This window comes from Chelmon rostratus, chromosome 20 (assembly GCF_017976325.1).
Source record: "Chelmon rostratus isolate fCheRos1 chromosome 20, fCheRos1.pri, whole genome shotgun sequence".
In the NCBI taxonomy this organism is placed as follows: domain Eukaryota; kingdom Metazoa; phylum Chordata; class Actinopteri; order Chaetodontiformes; family Chaetodontidae; genus Chelmon; species Chelmon rostratus.
Window position 1 is genome coordinate 810,524 of NC_055677.1, and position 19,477 is coordinate 830,000.

The following is a 19,477-nucleotide window of genomic DNA, read 5'->3' on the forward strand; positions in this document are numbered from 1 at the left end:
AGGCAGAGAGTACTCTTTTCATTCCCATGTGCACAATGTCTATACAAGAATAGACTACTTCCTGATAGATGGAAACCTACTTCAATACTCTGGCAATGCTAAGTACCATAATATTATTATTTCTGACCACTGCCCAGTCACATTTTCTTTTAGACTATGTGACACACCTCGACAACAGGGTAGTTGGAGGTTTAATCCACAGTTCCTTACTGATTCCGTGTTTTGTGAATACATTAAAACGCATATTAATATATTTCTCGAGACAAACAATAAGCCAGAAACTGCTCCCTCTTTGCTGTGGGAGACGCTAAAGGCCTACTTAAGGGGATGCATTATTTCATTTCAAGCCTCTAGGCGGAAACAAAGCAAAGAGTAACAATTAAAACTGGAAGATCAAATACAAAAGCTTGATGCAGAAAATGCACGATACCCTTCTAAAGATAAATTTAACCAGATTTTAACACTCAAATACCAACTTAATAAAACACTCTCAGAAAAAATTAGTAAAGCCTACAAAACAGAAATATTTCGAGTTTGGCGATAAACCGCATAAGTTGCTTGCCAGACAGTTACGCAAACTAGAGAATGAGCTTTCTTATCACAGGATTAAATCAGATACTGGAGAAATCTTAACTTCACACAAAGATATAAACGAACGGTTTCAGCAGTTTTATGAGAGGTTATACACATCTCAAATGAAAGCAGTGCCAGGAGATATGCAGGCTTTCCTGGATGAGTGTCAGCTCCCAACCTTACACCAAACTGAGAGTGACTACTTAGGAGCTGAGATTACATGTGAAGAAATTAGAGAATCCATAAAATCTTTGAAAAATGGAAAAAGTCCAGGACCAGATGGATTTGGCAATGAATTTTATAAAAAATTCAGCAACCTACTGGTTCCCTATTTAAATAAAATGTTTGGACAGGCATGTGATAACGGAGAACTTCCCCACACCCTTAATGAGGCCATTATTATTTTGATCCCAAAAACAGAGAAGGATCTGGAGGAGGTGGGCTCCTACAGACCTATATCTTTGTTAAACACGGATCAAAAAATTCTTACAAGAATTTTAGCCAAAAGACTGAGCCTTTTGATAGGAAAGCTAGTACACCCAGACCAAACTGGGTTTATTCCCCAAGGATACTCATACTTCAATCTGCGACGTTTATTTAATGTTATATATTCCTCACAGCATCCCAAGGAGGACCTTTTGGTACTGTCTTTAGATGCCGAAAAGGCATTTGATCAGGTTGAATGGCCCTACTTATTTGCAGTTCTTAATAAATTTGAAACTGGTAATAGGTTTATATCATGGATTAAACTGTTATATAATAACCCCTGTGCCAAAATATTGACTAATCATACTCTTTCTCCTAATTTCAAGTTGCGCAGGGGAACTAGGCAGGGCTGTTCATTAAGTACCTTGCTCTTCACGTTGGCGATAGAGCCCCTTGCAGAGAAAATCCGATCACACCCAGAAATTTATGGATATAATACAAAGTACACTGCTAGTAAAATAGCTCTTTATGCAGATGATATTCTCCTCTTCATATCACAGCCTCAAGCTTCAATACCACCACTTCTGTCCTTGATTGATCTGTTTGGATCCTTTGCGGGTTACAGAGTCAACTGGGACAAGAGTGAGCTCATGCCAGTTCGTATTATAGATCATGAATGGCTCTATCAACTTCCCTTTAAGATAACCAAAGAAAAATTTCAGTACCTTGGAATAATTATTACTAAAAATTTTAATTTATTGTTTAAGGCCAATTTTGATCCCTTGATGGATAAACTCAGGAATAACATTCAATTTTGGAGGACGCTTCCGATTTCTTTGCTGGGAAGGATAAATGCTGTTAAAATGATATTTCTCCCGCAGCTGTTATATCTCCTCCAGAACATACCTGTTTGTATCTCTAAAGCATTCTTCAAACGCTTAGATTCCATTATTCTCTCATTTGTGTGGGATTATAAAGTACATAGAATAGGGAAAGCTCATCTTTGTAAACCCAAGACAAATGGAGGGCTGGCTCTGCCAAACTTCATTCATTATTCTTGGGCCTCCAATATTCGCTCCTTTGCCTATTTGTTGGATGACTCAGTTGTGCTGCCTGTTGGTTTAGAGATGGAACGAGATTGTCTACCTTTCTCTGTGGGTGCAGTTATTTTGTCACCTGTGCCACTAAGTAAAGCCAACTATAGTAACAATCCAATTATTCATAACATCATACTCATTTGGAAACAACTTAAGAAACATTTTGAGCTTAGAAATGTGTCTTTTCCTATTACCCATAATAGCAAATCCTTCATTTGCTCCTTATTTAGATGGCTCCTTTCTTGCATGGAAGGATTTGGGAATTGGTTGCGTTGGTGACCTATACCTAAAAGGAGTGTTTGCATCCTTCCAGCAACTTAAGGAAAAATATGCTCTCCCATAGTGTGACTTCTTTAAATACCTGCAGGTTAGGAGAACTTATGGACTTCTCACTGCTAAAAAGCTCATTCTTCTTTTTTGAAAGAAGAAAGAAGTGACCACTGTGAAACACTGGCTCACTGAGTTAACAGAAACTCTGCATGTAGAAAGAATTAGGTTCTTTCTGAGAGACAAACTTAGAGAATTTGATAAGATTTGGCACCCCTTAATCTCCTATTTGAAAAGCTAAACTTATTCAAATCCTGTATATTAACTACATTATGCGTAATATTAGGGTCTGAGTGGGAGGATGGGTGGGTCAGGGTTTTTTTTGTTTGTTTGTTTGTTTCGTTTTCCTCTCTTTTCTTCTCTTCAGCTTCTTTCTGTTTATGTTCTATGTTCATAATATAATGTGAGGACCATTTCCTTTTTTAAAAAAACAAAAAACAAAAACAAATGATGAATAGCCCCCCTCACTGTTGTTCACACTGTATGTGATAAAAAAAAAAAAAGAAAGAAGAGAAAATGTTTTTCTGGCTGCCATGTACCATGATGCTACTCTTCACAATAAAAAAAATATTTGAAACAAAAGTCTGCATTAGTCCTCTTAGATTAGATCAGAGCTTTTCTCTATGACTGACAGCTGTCACACATTCTAAGATGAAGATGCCTCCAATAATTTCTCTTCATGTCACAAAACGTTTGTTACATTTAAAAATACATTTTAGTGACATTTTTAATATAAAACCACAAAATGAAAACAATGAAAACAGTGAAAACAGTGAAAACAATGAAAACAATGAAAACAATGAAAACAGTGAAAACAATGAAAACATGGCGCTGACAGAAGTCACTGAAAGTGAGTCGTAGAAATGAATTAATAGCAGTTCTCTCACTTTGTGTCTGAGGGTCCAGGTTCATGGCTGAAGACTGGAGGTTCATCTTTGGACCAGTCACTCTTCATAGATAGACAGCTGGATGCTGAAGACTCAGCTCTGTCCTCCTCTTCCTCCACACGAACACTCATCTTCTGATCTGAGGTCAGTCTGAGAGTAAAACAGTGATGCTGACGGTGAGCTCAGAACACAAGAATCAGGAAACAAGACTGGGAGAACAGGAAGTAACACACACACACACACACACACACTCATGTTTCCTTAATTTCTGGGGACATTAAAATGACTTATATTCATTTCCTGGAGACTAATCCTAACCATCACCATGACCACTGCTTGCCTAAACCTAAACTTCACCAAAGCCTTCACCCTAAAAGTTAATGATTTGCATTACAGGGACTTCTGTTTTGTCCTCATGAGGACGGCGAGTCCCCACAATGTGATTACAGTAATCCCTCGCTATATCGCGCTTCACTTATCGTGGCTTCGCTGCTTCGCGGATTTTTTTTACAGTGTTTTTTTTTTACAGCGCTTTTTTTTTTTTTACAGTGCATTGTGCTCTGAATCCTATTTGGCTCAGTGGCTTCACTGTTTAGAAGTGAAAAGTTGATATTTTTATGACAGTTTTCGTTTCTGCACATTCTGCCAAATTTGTTTGCAATTTTTCTCCTTGACAAAACCCACAATGTCGAAGAAGCGTTCTGCGCCGACAAAGGGGCCTCCAGACGCACCGAAGAAGCCGAGGAAGATGCTCACTATTACAGAAAAAGTTAAACTTTTGGACATGCTGAAGGACGGTAAAAGCTATGCGGCTGTCGGGCGTCATTACGGAATACAGTATATCTACTTCGCGGATTTCACTTATCGTGGGTTATTTTTGGAACGTAACCCCCGCGATAAACGAGGGATTACTGTAATACATGGTCATACATGGTCTCTCTCTCACACACAGTCTAACATTTGTGTCCTCTACAGTCCACAGGAAGGAAACTGACTCACACTTTAACAGTAAAGTCATGAAATGTTGGATTAACACTCACCTGCTTCAGCTTCACTTCTAAAAGAAAATAAAAATATATACCAGAATATAACTATGCACTGAATGCAACATGTTCCTGAACAAGCAGTTTTCTCTCCCAGCTGATGAACACAGTGAATTTTGATTTGTTGTGTGATGTTATACTGATGTCTGTCTATGTGTAATGCTGCTGACACTGAGCCTTGTTACCAGGCTGGACTGAAAACTCATCTCACAGACTCAGCTCATGCACTCATCAACTGATGGTTACCTAAAGCTCTTGGACTCCACTGTTTAAAAAGCTCTTTTACAATAAAGTGGTGAACAGTCCTACGACATCATCGGTCCTTTGAATTCTCCTCCCTCTGCTGCTGATAGCAGACTAACAGCCTGCACACAGATACTGATGCTCGCTCTCAGCCTCAAAGTCCACATCGACATCCTCATGTTCACACTTTAAAAAAATCCAACTATCTGAAAGAGACTTTTGGAACAGAGGCCAGCTTTAAAAGAAACGTTGGAACTACAACAGAAGCCGTCATGAGAAAAATACTCCACAGCTGCCTCCATCTGAATAAAGACAAGTCTCAACATATAGTCCAATAAATCTGATTCACTCAGTTCAGTGGTCAGGAACAAGTCCTCTTCAGGGTCAGGTTTACTCAGGTGTTTTGTTAAACATTAACAAAATATCTTGATATTTAACAGCAACCTTGATCCTTTGACGGAGATTTCTTATACTGTATCTACAGTTGTACAACACAACATCCTGAATGAGCGCACAGTTTACTGCAGATCCATAAAACAGACCTTTGGTAAGGTTCAGATGTTTACTTGCGGCTGTAGTTGGCAATTACATTTTACTGAGTTGTATTATTTTGTCAGGTGTAGGTGCTGAAGTGGTGGAAAAAATAATTAATATAAATACAATTCGTGTAAAACGAACCACTGTCAGTGATCACTGGTCTTCTGGACTTCAGTCAGTCTGAGAGAGGACCAGTAACACCGACTGAGAGCTCAGAACACAAGACTCATGACAAACACGTCTGTTCAAGTGTCTGACTGAACTAAGACTGAGAAAAGAGGACGTAACACACAAACACACACAGTTTACAGCATAATGAACCCATCCAGCTCTGGACCGGCTCAGTTTCTTTATATTAGTTCACTCACCTGTCTCAGGATTCAGTTGTCCTCCTTCTGCTCTGCTCTGTTCACTCAGAATGGAGTCTGAACTCCGGCTAACTTTTATTGTTTTATTGTCCTGGTTTTAATATTAACATTGAACTTGGCATTACATTACCAAAACTGCTCTGTAAAGCAAGCCGATTGAAAAGGCCAAGAGACCAGAAGCGACAAGATAACTTCAGCCGTCAGCACCACAAACAGCCGGTGTGACCACACAGTCAAGTCCACTGACAAGACGTTAGCTAACGGGACGCTAGCCTAGCTAGCTAACAGTTATTTCACCCGTTAGCTCGCTAGCTCGTTATGAAGCCTCTTGACTTTGTCCACTTCGTCAAACTTTCCTGAACTTTCCAGAAATAAAACACGAGCTTCATCACATCAGCCTCATATCTTCCTCTTCTCAAGGCTTGAGGACAGTTTAGTTTTCGGTTGGCGCCATTCTCATCCATCCCTTCCAGAAGCTTCCAGGCAAACAGCACGAGGAGCCGCAGCCTGCGCGCAGTGCGCCTGCGCAGACAGTGGCGCCCTGCAGCAGAGGAGGTGTGTGAGTGGAGCCTCTCAATCCAATCCGTGTATCATTCAAAAATGAAAAAATAAAAAAGTGACAGATTATTTTGTTTTTCGTTTTTTAATCTAACACAAAAACGAAAACATGCCTGGTTTTTAATATTTCAATTTCAGGATCAGATCAAAAATACGAAATGGAAAAACGGGCCACAGGAATGAATTAGGTTTTAATATTTAATTGGTTGGATGTACCTGACCCGGAAGTTTTGTAATGAGCGTTAGCAAATATAGCTACGCTAGCTTGCAAGTCACAACAATCAATCGATCTGGGGTCCGTTTCACAAAGCGGGTTCAACAAACTCTGAGGGTACATCCCATTTCTCAAAATTGCATCCTCGTTTCCTTCACTTGCGTCTTGCATGGATGCATGGAAGGACGCAAGGAAACCACGCAAGGAGAGAAGAAACGAGGAAATATGTTTTATGAGAATTGAGACGTCCTTTCCTCTGAAGCGTCACGTGAAGCGACGTCTGTTTCTGATGACGCGACACAGGTGGAGCTGCTGCAGTTGCCGTTATATTCACACCCCCACCGCCCCCCGCCCTCGATATATTTATATTTCATACTTAAATTTACATTATTTAAAAGAAGTCTCCAACACTAGCAAATAAATATGAAACACTTTTATTATGAGAGTTAATGAGTTCATTCTTGGCTGGACGCCTCTTCCAGGTGAACAGGTGTTCATTTTCTGACCTGGGGTCCGTTTCACAAAGCAGGTTCAACAAACTCTGAGTGTAACCCTGAACTCTGAGTTGATCTACTCTGAGATAGGAAACTCTGAGTTTTCGATTCCACAACAGCAGATTTGAGTTAGTTTGATTAACTCAGAGTAGGTTCACCTGGAGTTAAGCGCGTGCACCGCAACTTTAAAAAGACAGCATCAATGGAACCCCGATTTGAGGAGTCACCATGGCAACGCGGAAGGGGAAGGCTGCGTACTTTACACCGCTCGAACTGAACATTTTAATGCGCTCATACAGCGAGTTTGAACATGTTTTTAGACGGAAGTCCAACACCGCTGCAGCTGCGAAGGAGAGGGAGACGGCGTGGGAGAACATTGCTGCTCGGGTCAATGCGTGAGTATAAATGTAGTCCTTTGAAATCACAATAATATTACAAGTCAAAACTGCTTGAATGGTAGCCTTTTAATTTATTTCATTTAGGTGCAATCCCGCGGGGGAGAAGCGCACTTGGCAGCAGCTTAAAATGAAATATAAAAACATTGTTCAAACAGGTAAGACCTCGGCATGATCTCATGGAGGTAGCTTCCTCATTTTGATCATGTTTTACATTGTCAAGTAAATATTAAGTGGCTGTTTGTGCAGTTGTTTTATCCCCAACATAATGCTGTTTTCACACACATAAATATAAGTTTTTTTCTTCTTTCTGCTCCCTTTCATTGTAAAATTGGGTATATTGTGTTCATATAATGTTTTGTTTTTTGTCTACGAGTAAAAATTTAAAAATGAAAAAAAGTGTTCTCATCTATATCATGTCATGTTAAATAATTAAGCCAAACTAACACAGACTTTTACTCAGCCAACAGAAAAAAGGCAGATGCAAGAAGAACGGGTGGTGGCCCACCACCACCACCTCTAACTGAGGCAGAGGAGCTGGCCCTAAGCCAGAAAGTAGGAAGGCCAGTGGCTGAGGGAATCCCTGGAGGAAGTTCATCCTCTGAGACCACCACCCAAGACACAAGTGCCTTCATTAAATGTAATATGCCTTGGCCTATATATATATATATATATATATATATATATATATATATATATTAAAGCCTATTCATAAAAATATTTATTTTCCTTTCATGGCTTTTTTTTTTTTTCTCCGCTTGTCCCAACAGATTCTGATGGTACTGTCTGCCTGGTGGAGCCACCTCAAGCCACAACAGACCTCGTAACTGTAAGTAAGCAAAACTCCAAAGATTTTGCAAAATGGTCCATTTAAGTATACTGAAACATATCACTCATCTAGGATGAAGACTACAACGAAACTATGTCTGCTGCCTTCACAGAGGAAGACCCAGAAAGGCCTATAGAGGTAACATCTTCATATGTTACTGATAGTTGCCTTCCAATTTACACTTATTAACATTCTGGTGGAATATAGAGTGTGACATTTAGCCTACACTGAAGTATGAACACATTCTCATCCTTTTTAACAGAGCATGGCTGGGCAGCAGCAGGAAGGTCCCTCAACTTCCACTGCACAGACTGATACAGTGAGATGAATGTCCAGTAAACAGCAGAGGTTCAGTCTGTGGAATTCGTGTGCAACTGGATCATTTAATGTCCTCCTTATGTATTCCCAGTTACCTGTTAAAGAAATCTACAAAATCTATCTCCTGATAAAAATACAAAAAACTGAAAAAGACATGCAGTACTTGGACCGCAAGATAAAAATTGCAGATCTAGAAACTGCTATACTGGAGCACAAGTTAGAGGTGGGTGCATGGTGAACTATGTTAATTATATTAACTATTGGAACATTAACTAAACAAGCTCTTGTGTTTGTAGGAAATAAAGAAGACCAAATGAAATGTGTATTATTGATTTATTTGACTGCTGTGGTGGTGGTGGTGATGGCATATGGTGTCTCTGACTGCTCTGCCATCCTGCATAGCTGGCAGGTGGAGGGGGGTCATCATCAGGGTCGTCCATTTGTAGGGCAGGTTGTTGCTCTCCTCTAATAGTAGCAATATTATGAAGAACAACACAATCCACAATAATATCACAGGCCCTCGCAGGGGTCACCCTCAGGTGACGTAGGCACTGGAAACGGGCTTTCAGCAGGCCTTTGGTCATCTCCACCCGGGCTCTCGTCCTGCAGTGAGCCCGATTGAAGTTCTGTTGGGGGCCTGGTTCAGGGTCAGGGTAAGGGGTCAGCAGCCTGGGTTGGCATGGGTAACCCCTGTCACCCAGCAGAAGGCCGTCAAACTCTCCTGTAATGTATAGTTAGAGTATATTAAAGGAGGGAGACAAGTGACTTGTGCAAATCTTTAGGCTGCTTACCACGTTGCAGTCTGTTGCTCAGGTTAGACTCGCGATACATCCTTGAGTCATGAACAGACCCAGGCCACTTGGCCTCCACATTGGAAATGATGTATCCGGCATCACATATGATCTGTGCAGTGCAGAGAATGACAGATGTTTAACTATGACGCAGTCTTTAACATTTTGAAACAGTCAATGTACATGTACCTGCACATTTATGCTGTGAATGGACTTCCTATTCACATAGTCTGCTTCATTATGTGAAGGAGCTGTGGTGGGGGTGTGTGCCATCTATGCAGCCAATCACACTGGGAAATCCTAAAAGAAATTAAAATTACTAATCCCAGTCTGAGGTTGCAGCACGTCATTAACCAAATATAATTTAATATTCATTTAACGGATCTCTACATCATTCACCTGCAATCCTGTGGAACTCCTCCTTGATGACTCTGACGGGTTTATGTCCAGGGAAAACGACAAATATTGGTAAAAGGCGTTTCAGGGCGAGGCACACTTTCCTCACCGCCCTGCATACAGTCGCCTTGCTGTGCTCTGCATCTCCGACATTGTACAGAAAACTCCCATTTGCAAAAAAACGCAGCGCAACACACAATATCTGCTGAGATGTCAGGGCATGACTACGGCTGGTAACGTTGCAAATGTAAGGACGGATTAGATTGTGTATGTAGATGATGGACTGTGCCGTGAAACGGTACCGCTCAAAAAGATAACTGTCTGGAAAAGAAAGAACATCGATGCGTGGTCTGATAACTATCTCCCGACGAATATTTAACTCTCTGTGCAGTATCGCTGCACCTTCATCCACGGGATCATGATCAAACGGACAAGCCATGTTAACGAAAAAAAGTCACCACCTACTGTGACTAATGGACTTCCACTGACTGATATTTTTAATAACAGACGGCAGAACTTTGCCAAAACTCATCTGCCGACTGAGTGAATAAATGAGGAAATGAAATACGGTGTGTGGTTGACAGAGGGCGGAGACACAGAGAAACTCGAGGTTCCTTGAGTAAAACCTGGTCCCGACCAGGTTAGGTTCATAGAGTCAGTTACTGCGGTAACTGACTCAGAGTTTAACTTACCTCTGTCTGTGAAACAGGCTTGAGTTACCCCTCTTTCTCTGGTTTGACTTACCTTCCTATGTGAAACAGAAAACTCAGAGTTTCCCTCATTTCAGGGTTAACATACTCGGAGTTTTCAGTAAACCTGCTTTGTAAGCCAGAATGTAGGAAGGCCAGTGGCTGAGGGAATCCCTGGAGGAGGTTCATCCTCTGAGACCACCACCCAAGACACAAGTGCCTTCATTAAATGTAATATGCCTTGGCCTATATATATATATATATATATATATATATATATATATTTAAAGCCTATTCATAAAAATATTTATTTTCCTTTCATGTCTTTTTTTTCTCCGCTTGTCCCAACAGATTCTGATGGTACTGTCTGCCTGGTGGAGCCACCTCAAGCCACAACAGACCTTGTAACTGTAAGTCGGCAATACTCCAAAGATTTTGCAAAATGGTCCATTTAAGTATACTGAAACATATCACTCATCTAGGATGAAGACTACAACGAAACTATGTCTGCTGCCTTCACAGAGGAAGACCCAGAAAGGCCTATAGAGGTAACATCTTCATATGTTACTGATAGTTGCCTTCCAATTTACACTTATTAACATTCTGGTGGAATATAGTGTGACATTTAGCCTACACTGAAGTATTAACACATTCTCATCCTTTTTAACAGAGCATGGCTGGGCAGCAGCAGGAAGGTCCCTCAACTTCCACTGCACAGACTGATACAGTGAGATGAATGTCCAGCAATCAGCAGAGGTTCAGTCTGTGGAATTCATGTGCAACTGTATCATTTAATGTCCTCCTTATGTATTCCCAGTTACCTGTTAAAGAAATCAATACTGGAGCACAAGTTAGAGGTGGGTGCATGGTGAACTATGTTAATTATATTAACTATTGGAACATTAACTAAACAAGCTGTTGTATTTGTAGGAAATAAAGAAGACCAAATGAAATGTGTATTATTGATTTATTTGACTGCTGTGGTGGTGGTGATGGCATATGTTGTCTCTGACTGCTCTGCCATCCTGCATAGCTGGCAGGTGGAGGGGGGTCATCATCAGGGTCGTCCATTTGTAGGGCAGGTTGTTGCTCTCCTCTAATAGTAACAATATTATGAAGAACAACACAATCCACAATAATATCACAGGCCCTCGCAGGGGTCATCCTCAGGTGATGAAGGCACTGGAAACGGGCTTTCAGCAGGCCTATGGTCATCTCCACCCGGGCTCTCGTCCTGCAGTGAGCCCGACTGAAGTTCTGTTGGGGGCCTGGTTCAGGGTCAGGGTCAGGGTAAGGGGTCAGCAGCCTGGGTTGGCATGGGTAACCCCTGTCACCCAGCAGAAGGCCGTCAAACTCTCCTGTCATGTATAGTTAGATCATGATCAAAACACGTTAACTTGCCATGTTAACGAATAAAGTCACCACCTACTGTGCCTAACGGACTTCCACTGACTGATATTTTTAATGATTTTTTTTTTAATAACAGACGGCAGAACTTTGCCAAAACTCGTCTGCTGACTGAATGAATGAATGAGGAAGTGAAATACGGTGTGTGGTTGAAAGAGGGCGGAGACACAGAGAAACTCGAGGTTCCTTGAGTAAAACCTGGTCCCGACCAGGTTAGGTTCATAGACTCTGTTACTACGGTAACTGGCCCAGAGTTTAACTTACCTCTGTCTGTGAAACAGGCTTGAGTTACCCCTCTTTCTCTGGTTTGACTTACCTTCCTATGTGAAACAGAAAACTCAGAGTTTCCCTCATTTCAGGGTTAACATACTCGGAGTTTTCAGTAAACCTGCTTTGTGAAACAGACCTCAGGACTGCTTTGAGCCCACAGACTGGACTGTGTTCAGAGAAGAGTCAGACCTTGAGGAGTACACATCGTCTGTATTGTCCTATGTTCAGTTCTGCACTGATGCTGTCCTCCCTGTTAGACCATCACAGTGTTTCCCAACCAGAAACCATGGCTGGACAGCTCAGTGCGGTCCCTGCTGAAAGCCCGGGATACTGCCTACAGATCTGGAGACAGGCTGGCTTATAGCAGGGCTCGAGCAGAGCTGAAGAAAGGAATCAAGCAGGCCAAGCTCCAGTACAAAAACAAAACTGAAGATCACTTCAATAACAACAACCCCCAGAACATGTGGAGAGGCATCAGAACCATGACGGACTACAAGCCGAACACTCAGCTCGCCAGCCACGACCCCACCCTGCCTGACACCTTAAACAGCTTCTTTGCCCGCTTCGACACATCAGGCAGCAGAGAAGTCACACACCTACCCCGGCTGGAGGAGCAGCACCAGCCCCTCGTCCTGCAGCAGCACCAGGTGACATCCACCCTGAGGAGGATCAACACCCGCAGAGCTGCAGGACCGGATAAGGTGTCAGGCCAGACTTTGAGGACATGTGCTGACCAGCTAGCAGGAGTGTTCCTGGACATTTTCAACCTGTCCCTGCAGCTGTCTACGGTTCCTGAGTGCCTCAAGTCCTCCACCATCATTCCGGTCCTGCGTATTTGAAGCAAATAGGAGAAAAGGGAAACTTTAGAGTGCTTTTCCACAAATTAACATCATTTCTTACCATACGCTGTACATCTGCACGCAGACATTGTCAGATTTCAATCAGGGTGCTGTCCATTTGTGCATCGAGTGTTTTATGGGCACCGCGTGTTCCACGCCTGGCTCTATCATATAAGCAAGAGGAACAAAAGCTTTCACCACACTGACTCGGACAGGTGAAGCAGCACAAGAAACACCCCCACGTGTCAGAGATTCTGTGCAGGTGGGGTCCATTAACTGTCCCAGCAGAGAAAACAGGGCTGCTTCTGCTGCCGTGTCAAACATTTCTCTGGATCCAGGCTTTACTGAAACAGAATATATTAAAGCACACATACAGACAACAATGAATGAACAGTTACCTCCTGTAAGATCTGCACATGTTTGGCTCGTTTCTGGCCGGCGACACCCCCCTTTTTCTGGAGACCCGATGTCAGCTGAGGCTGAACACTGTCCCACCGTGCCACGAAGGTCGTCTCCAGTGGATGTGTTGGGACCGGCTGAAATTCACCCTTTGCCTGTTGCACATAAAAACAATCACTCTAATCAAACATGACTTTAAGTGTTTTACAGTCACTGATTCACCAAAAACCTTCCGTCCAGAAAAAAAATACTGTGTAAGTTTGTAACTTCTGCCTCGAAAATACTTCATGTGAGGGAACATTAAAATCCTTTTTCCCAAAAGAGAGTGAGGCTGTTCAAACATGCTGATGTGGCGCTGCTGTCCCACAGGGAAAGCACTGACATCGACTCATACAGCACAGGCACTTAAAACCTCTACGTGTGTTTGGGAAGTCATGAGTACACCTTACTGGCAACCTGCTGGTGACACTTTTAAAAGGCACAGTGTCAGGGACCCAGCAAAGAGGCAACAGGACGAAGGTGTAAAAAAGGAATTTTTCTTTAATAAACTGATAAACCAGAAACAAAGTAATTCACATAACTTAACTAGAAAAGTGAGCAAACAAAAAACAGGGCCCAAAATCAAAAGGGAGGTCAACTAAACAGTACAAACTATAAACTTCAACTTAACATAATCAAAAAGACCTGACACAAATGACACACCAGGGGGTTATATAGACATGGACTAGTCCTAGACAGACACACAGGGGACCACACCAACATTAAATCTAAGACCTCCGACTACTTAAAGATATTCAAACTGATAAACAGCAACAAAACAAAATACATGATAAACAAAGAAATAATCAGCTCACAGTAACTATCACAAGAAACAACAAAGAGATTTTAAACCAATTAACCAAAACCAGCCCCTCCTTCTTCCTTCTCCCTCGTGGTTCCTTCCACTTCCTGCTGACCGCCCTTAAAAGGCCAACTTCTTCCCGCTTTTCCAGCCTTTAGCCCGAAGAGCTCAGGAAACAAAAGGTAAGTATTACTTTGCAAATAATAATCTATTTTAACTAAATTGTGTGCCACCAAATAGAAACTGACAGGAAAAATAAAGTGTATTGTATGAACTCAAAAGACTATGTGTTGTGTCATTACTTGAAACGTTTGTGTAAAATGTGATAAATACAAAGAAACACTAACACTGATGGGCAGCAGCTGATGCGGCCGCCACACACAGCATTCTTAGTTCGACCCCTCCTTTGCTAATGACCACGGTGGGACCTCAGAGACATGCCGCACACTTACACACACCTAAATTCCATTATATTCCCTCGGCACAGCTGATTGGTGAAATCAATGTTAACTTTAAACTGATCGCTGCACGACTTCCGAGATGAACACGGCAGTGAGGAATCTATTTGTCAAATGTACTTAATGACATGCTCAATGACAATAAAGACTCTTGAATCTTGAATCTTACCTAAAGAGCAGAAAGGTCTGAAGCTCGGCTGAAAATCAGATGTGATGAACCTGCCACATATAAACACAATATAGAAAACATGTTATCAGCATTGAGTCTGCACAGAAATGTTCAGCTTATTATTGAGGCCAAAATCATGAGTGACAAAGTCGACATCTCAACTGAAATGTGCATCAGATGATTAGAGTTCTTTATTTACTTTCTATGAGCTTTTATACCAGAAAACGTCTGCATGCCGGCACTAACAGGACTTTCCAGACACGGCTGGTTTTAAAATCACTGATCATGTAAAACGAGTCCGCCTCAGTGGTCAACCAACGATAAATGCAGAAACATAGAAAATGTGTGAGCCGCATGTCATGCTCAATGACAATAAAGACTCTTGAATGAATTGAATCTTGAATCTGGGCCTTTCAAACATCATCACGGATTTTTCTCTCCAACACTGTTCCCTTTGCTATGTGATCATAATGTAATGGTCATACTTAACACGAGATGCACAAAGTGAGGCTGGACCTGGAAAGCTGGACGCTCTCGGAGCCGCTTCTGACGTTCATCCTGACCATTATTTTGAAAGCGAGGGCCGGAAGTGTTGTTGCGGTGCGTGTAGCTTGGCGCTAACAGTCGGAAAGATGTCTGCCTCTCTCAGGCTCCTGAAATGCCGTCTTTCACCTCTCTGGTCGGCCGGGTTCACTTCACAGCTCCGGAGGAATCATCCGGTCCGGTGTCTGTTGGGAGGACGGCGGTTATCACACACTCAAAGAGGTACGACAAACTCCGGAGCTAAAGCTAGCTGGCTAATGTTAGCAACCAACAATCCTGTTAGCCTCCAGCGGTGTCACCGGCATTCAGTCTGCTAGTCGATGAAGATTAAAGAAAAAGAAACTCCCGCTCACTGAAAACTTACGTTATTAAAACTATTAAATAAACTAATTGTGTTAAAGTGTTGTTTTTCGGTGTCAGGACTCCTTTAATTACCGGTGCGGGTCAAAGTCGAACTTCTTTCGGCTCGTCAAGCTAGCAGCAGACTGAAAGACCAGAAACACTTTGTCACGAAGAGGTCTATGATCGGATCAACCAAGGGTCAAATATATGTCAGATTGAGCATGATCAGGGGTAAACTGATGTTTGGAATGTAGACCACTTTTTAGTTGAGGGGTGTGAATTTCTCCATTGTGAGATCAATAAAGTTTGATCTAATCTAATGTGAGGCCAGGTCGAGTCAGACCAGGAAAAGATAAAGCAGAGGTGGTAAAGTTTATAGAGGGGCTGTTAGGACTGAATCTTCTATAGATGAAGACATATACCCGCTGATCTTTATACTTGGAGCGCTGCCCCATGATTCTCTGTGTAAAGAAAAAATGTACCTTCTCAACATCCTTACAGCGGCTGCTGCAAAGATGATAACTGCGTCCTGGCAGATCAATGGAAAGAGCGACTTATCAAAGTGTACATAATGGAAAAAACAACAGCAAAGCTCAACCTTGAAACCTTGTGTTCTAGAAGAGCTGGAACATTGTGAGACTCGGTATCATACAGACCTGGACTCCTGGAGATTAAGGAGTGTGCTGTTATTTCTGTTTGCCCTCTCTCCACAAGTGTTTGTCGCCACCTTTTTCTTATTTAATATTATATATACGTCTGAGGTTAATTTAATTCATGTTTCTTTTCTTTTTCTCTCAAAGATATGGAACAAAAGAATTTAGAGCTTTTTTAAAATGTGTTTCAATTTGTAAAAACTGGAAACATCAATAAACTCATTTGACATTCGTCAGCGGGACGATGCCAGAACATGATCTGGTCTTTGAGACGGGAAAGATTTGGGTGGAGTTCGACAGACCGTCATGCTGTATGTTGTGTTGGCAGAGTCTTCTGATCTGACCCTGAAGCTCTCTGGGATGGCCGTCATCCCATCTGATACCGCTCGTTAATAAAAGTCCTCTTTAGCTCAAGCTGGTATCAGCAGAGTCCTTTCTACACCGTCATCACAGCGCTGCTCAGCCGGACCTGGCCGATAAACTTCACTTACAAATTAAAAGTACACAGGTAGTGTTTTATCCATACTCAGGTGATATCTGACCCAAATGAACAGATTTCTGTTTGAATGATTCTCCCGCTGCCGTGTCCACTCTGCCCCCGTGAAAAGAGGTAAACATGAGGTGAATTGAGGAAGCGTGTGACCCTCCTCCTCCTCCTCCTCCTCGTTTTCTCCAGTAGCAGAGCAGAGACTGAGGGTTTGAACAGAAGTCACCTTGAAGAACAAGCAGCCTCAGGTGGTTCTCCGAGCTGTAACCTGAGCTGTCACCTGTTTGCTCGTGTTTACCTGAGCCGCTCACGGCTCCAGGGTCCGTCTGTGTTGATGGAGAGCAAACGAGGTGACTTTCTCACTGGTCATACTGGTAAACGTTACTGGTTTTTACCTTTGTGTTGCTGAGCACTGGATTAGTTTCGCTGTTAATGCAGTGTTTACTGTAACTGAGCACATTCAAGTACTCAAACACTGTACGTAGGTACAGTTTTGAGGTAGTTGTACTGAACCGGAGTGTTTCCAGTTCATGTTTCTTTGTACGTCACTACGTTTAATTTAACACTAACACCTTCAGAGTTACTTTGTACATTAAAAACATTTCTATAGTAACAGAAGGAATTCTGCTGAATGAGTACTTTTACTTCTCATACTACATTTAGCTGACATCACTTCTGTACTTTTACTGTAGTAATATTTGAATTTTAGGCCTTTTCTTGTAATGGAGTATTTTTTTTTAGGACATAAGCCTCAAAGTCATGTATGTATTTTGTTTTCTGTCTGTGCTGACGTGTTAATGTTCAGCATCGTGACTCATTTCACTGTTTGCCAACAGCAGAAAACCTTCGACCACTGGAGGGCGTCAGAGTGTTAGACCTGACAAGGTGAGAGTCTGAATACTGCAGTCGTGCTCCGGGCTCGTGTGGTTTCTTTAACCCGTCCCTTTAAAACTGTGTGCAGAGTTCTGGCGGGTCCCTTTACCACCATGATCCTGGGGGATCTGGGAGCTGAGGTGATCAAAGTGGAGAGACCAGGTGAGTCTGCGTCCCTGCCTTGTCCCAGTGTGACTACGGTTACTGCCTGAGTGTGAGCGAAGGATCGTTGTGATGTGGTCTAACAGGTGCGGGTGATGAGACCAGATCCTGGGGTCCTCCGTTTGTCGGCACTGAAAGCGCCTATTTCCTCAGCGTCAACCGGAACAAAAAGGTGAGAGTCAGCACACACCTACAGGAGCACATGACCTCTGCAGCGTCGACCACTCCGGTGGGTTTCCTGTCTCAGCTCAGTAAATACAGTCCGCTGCCTGCCTTCCCAGCAGCTGCTGGTTCCAGTTCATTTCGATGAAGGTTTTACCTGCAGAGAATTCACAGTCTGTGTCGACAGCAGTCGCTCTGCCATCTGCAGAGCTGCACAACCAACAGCAGGCTCTGCCATCAAACGTCCACCTCTGCTCTGTTTGACTTCCAGCTTCTCATCAGCTTGTGAATGATTTCTGCCGTCAAAGTGTTTTAAATGTCAGCGTTTCCTACATGCAGTGAAATAAAGACGCAAGACTATGAAATGTATTTAAAAACAGCTGAAGCGCCCACATTCGGCCCTGCTCACCTTTGTTGTGCGGCACCTCACTCAGCAGAGTAAACCTGACGAGCGTTTCGAGTCTCTGCAGCTTCATTTCCATGGAACGGAAACGCGAAGGAAGGAAACCATCTAAAACGTGATGATGTGAAACAGATGTGATTCACTGTGAGGGAGATAAAACAGGTGAAAGCTCCTGGTGGGTTTTTAACGTGGTGTCAGTGAACGCAGCTTCGTTGCCGTGTTGTTCTCACAGTGGAAATATTGAGCCTCTGCTGCTGGTTTGTCTGATTTCAGAGTATTTCTGTGGACCTGAAACATCCCAGAGGAGCAAACATCATCCAGGAGGTACGACTCACTCACAGCAGCAAACAGTGGCTTTGACATCTTCAGTGCTAATACACCTGAGTCTGTGTGAATCTGAACAAACCTCAAGTCTCAGTTCTTCATACTTAATATTCCTGTCACATGACCGTAAACATGCAAAGTCTCATGTGTGTATTTTAAATCTGTGTGTGTGTGTGTGTGTGTGTGTGTGTGTGTGTGTGTGTGTGTGTGTGTGTCAGCTGGCAGCAGTGTGTGATGTGCTGGTAGAAAACTTCCTCCCAGGGAAACTCGATCTGATGGGTTTAGGATACGAGCAGCTGAGCAGACTGAACCCTCAGCTCGTCTTCTGCTCCATATCAGGTACCGACCGCCGCCGCGGCTTCACGTGTTGCTGTAAAACCACACCTCGTGTTGTATGTCCTGAATAAAATGGGACACGTTACACACCTGTCCGGAGGAAGAACGGCGGGTCTGGTTGTCTCTTTTCTTTTCTTCCTCATTTTGTTTCGGCCGTAACCGCAGAATTAATCCTCCAGCTTCCCGTGAACTGACGACGTGCCGCTCGGGCTGTAAACCTGCAGATCTGGTCTGCGTCCCGTAAACCGTCTCGTGTTCGCCGGTCATCAGTCCTGGTGACGGATGGAAATCAGGCTCATGGTCTCGTTCGCTCATTCAGGTCATTTTTATCAAACTGAGACTGTTTGATCTCTAAATCTCAGCTTTTCAGAGTAAAATATGAAGCTTTTGTTTTTTCTTTTTTCTGGCTGAAGCTTGATTTCTGGCTGCTTTTATTCATGTTCGTACTCTGCTGCACTCATGCGATCCAGCTCGTGTCCTGCAGCGCGCTTTGGTCGACGTGGGACTCATGAGGCCGGTCCCCTGCAGTTCTCAGACCGAGCCACTAGATGTCGTTGGACTCCACGGTGAAGACGGTTTGAAGGCTCGCGGTTTCTCTCCGGAGGACAAAGTGTGCCGCTGGTC

At 42.9% G+C, this 19,477-nt stretch overlaps 3 protein-coding genes and 1 long non-coding RNA gene across 7 annotated transcripts in view; 2 read left to right on the forward strand and 2 right to left on the reverse strand.

The window, feature by feature from the left end:
* LOC121623612 (NACHT, LRR and PYD domains-containing protein 12-like) overlaps nucleotides 1-4,363 on the reverse strand; it is a 47,922-nt gene extending 43,559 nt beyond the window's left edge. Inside the window, exon 1 of the mRNA XM_041960946.1 lies at nucleotides 4,351-4,363. The gene's annotated coding sequence lies outside the window, so the exon portion shown is untranslated. The remainder of the gene's footprint in view (nucleotides 1-4,350) is intronic.
* LOC121623616 (NACHT, LRR and PYD domains-containing protein 3-like) overlaps nucleotides 1-19,477 on the forward strand; it is a 377,011-nt gene that overhangs the window by 174,350 nt on the left and 183,184 nt on the right. The gene's annotated exons all lie outside the window — the stretch shown is intronic.
* On the reverse strand, nucleotides 12,636-15,523 carry LOC121623672. The gene is made up of 4 exons (XR_006007845.1): nucleotides 15,085-15,523; nucleotides 14,569-14,618; nucleotides 13,100-13,255; nucleotides 12,636-12,689 (listed from the first exon to the last, which is right to left on the reverse strand). It is a non-coding gene; the product is annotated as an uncharacterized LOC121623672 (long non-coding RNA).
* sugct (succinyl-CoA:glutarate-CoA transferase) overlaps nucleotides 15,160-19,477 on the forward strand; it is a 56,781-nt gene continuing 52,463 nt past the window's right edge. Inside the window, exons 1-6 of one of the 2 annotated variants that reach the window (XM_041961005.1) lie at nucleotides 15,160-15,333; nucleotides 17,430-17,478; nucleotides 17,555-17,628; nucleotides 17,715-17,800; nucleotides 18,467-18,517; nucleotides 18,736-18,856. In XM_041961005.1, coding sequence (XP_041816939.1) covers nucleotides 15,201-15,333; nucleotides 17,430-17,478; nucleotides 17,555-17,628; nucleotides 17,715-17,800; nucleotides 18,467-18,517; nucleotides 18,736-18,856 — 514 coding nt within the window. In that variant the 5' untranslated portion in view covers nucleotides 15,160-15,200. The remainder of the gene's footprint in view (nucleotides 15,334-17,429; nucleotides 17,479-17,554; nucleotides 17,629-17,714; nucleotides 17,801-18,466; nucleotides 18,518-18,735; nucleotides 18,857-19,477) is intronic. The other variant, XM_041961006.1, reaches the window with a different exon arrangement.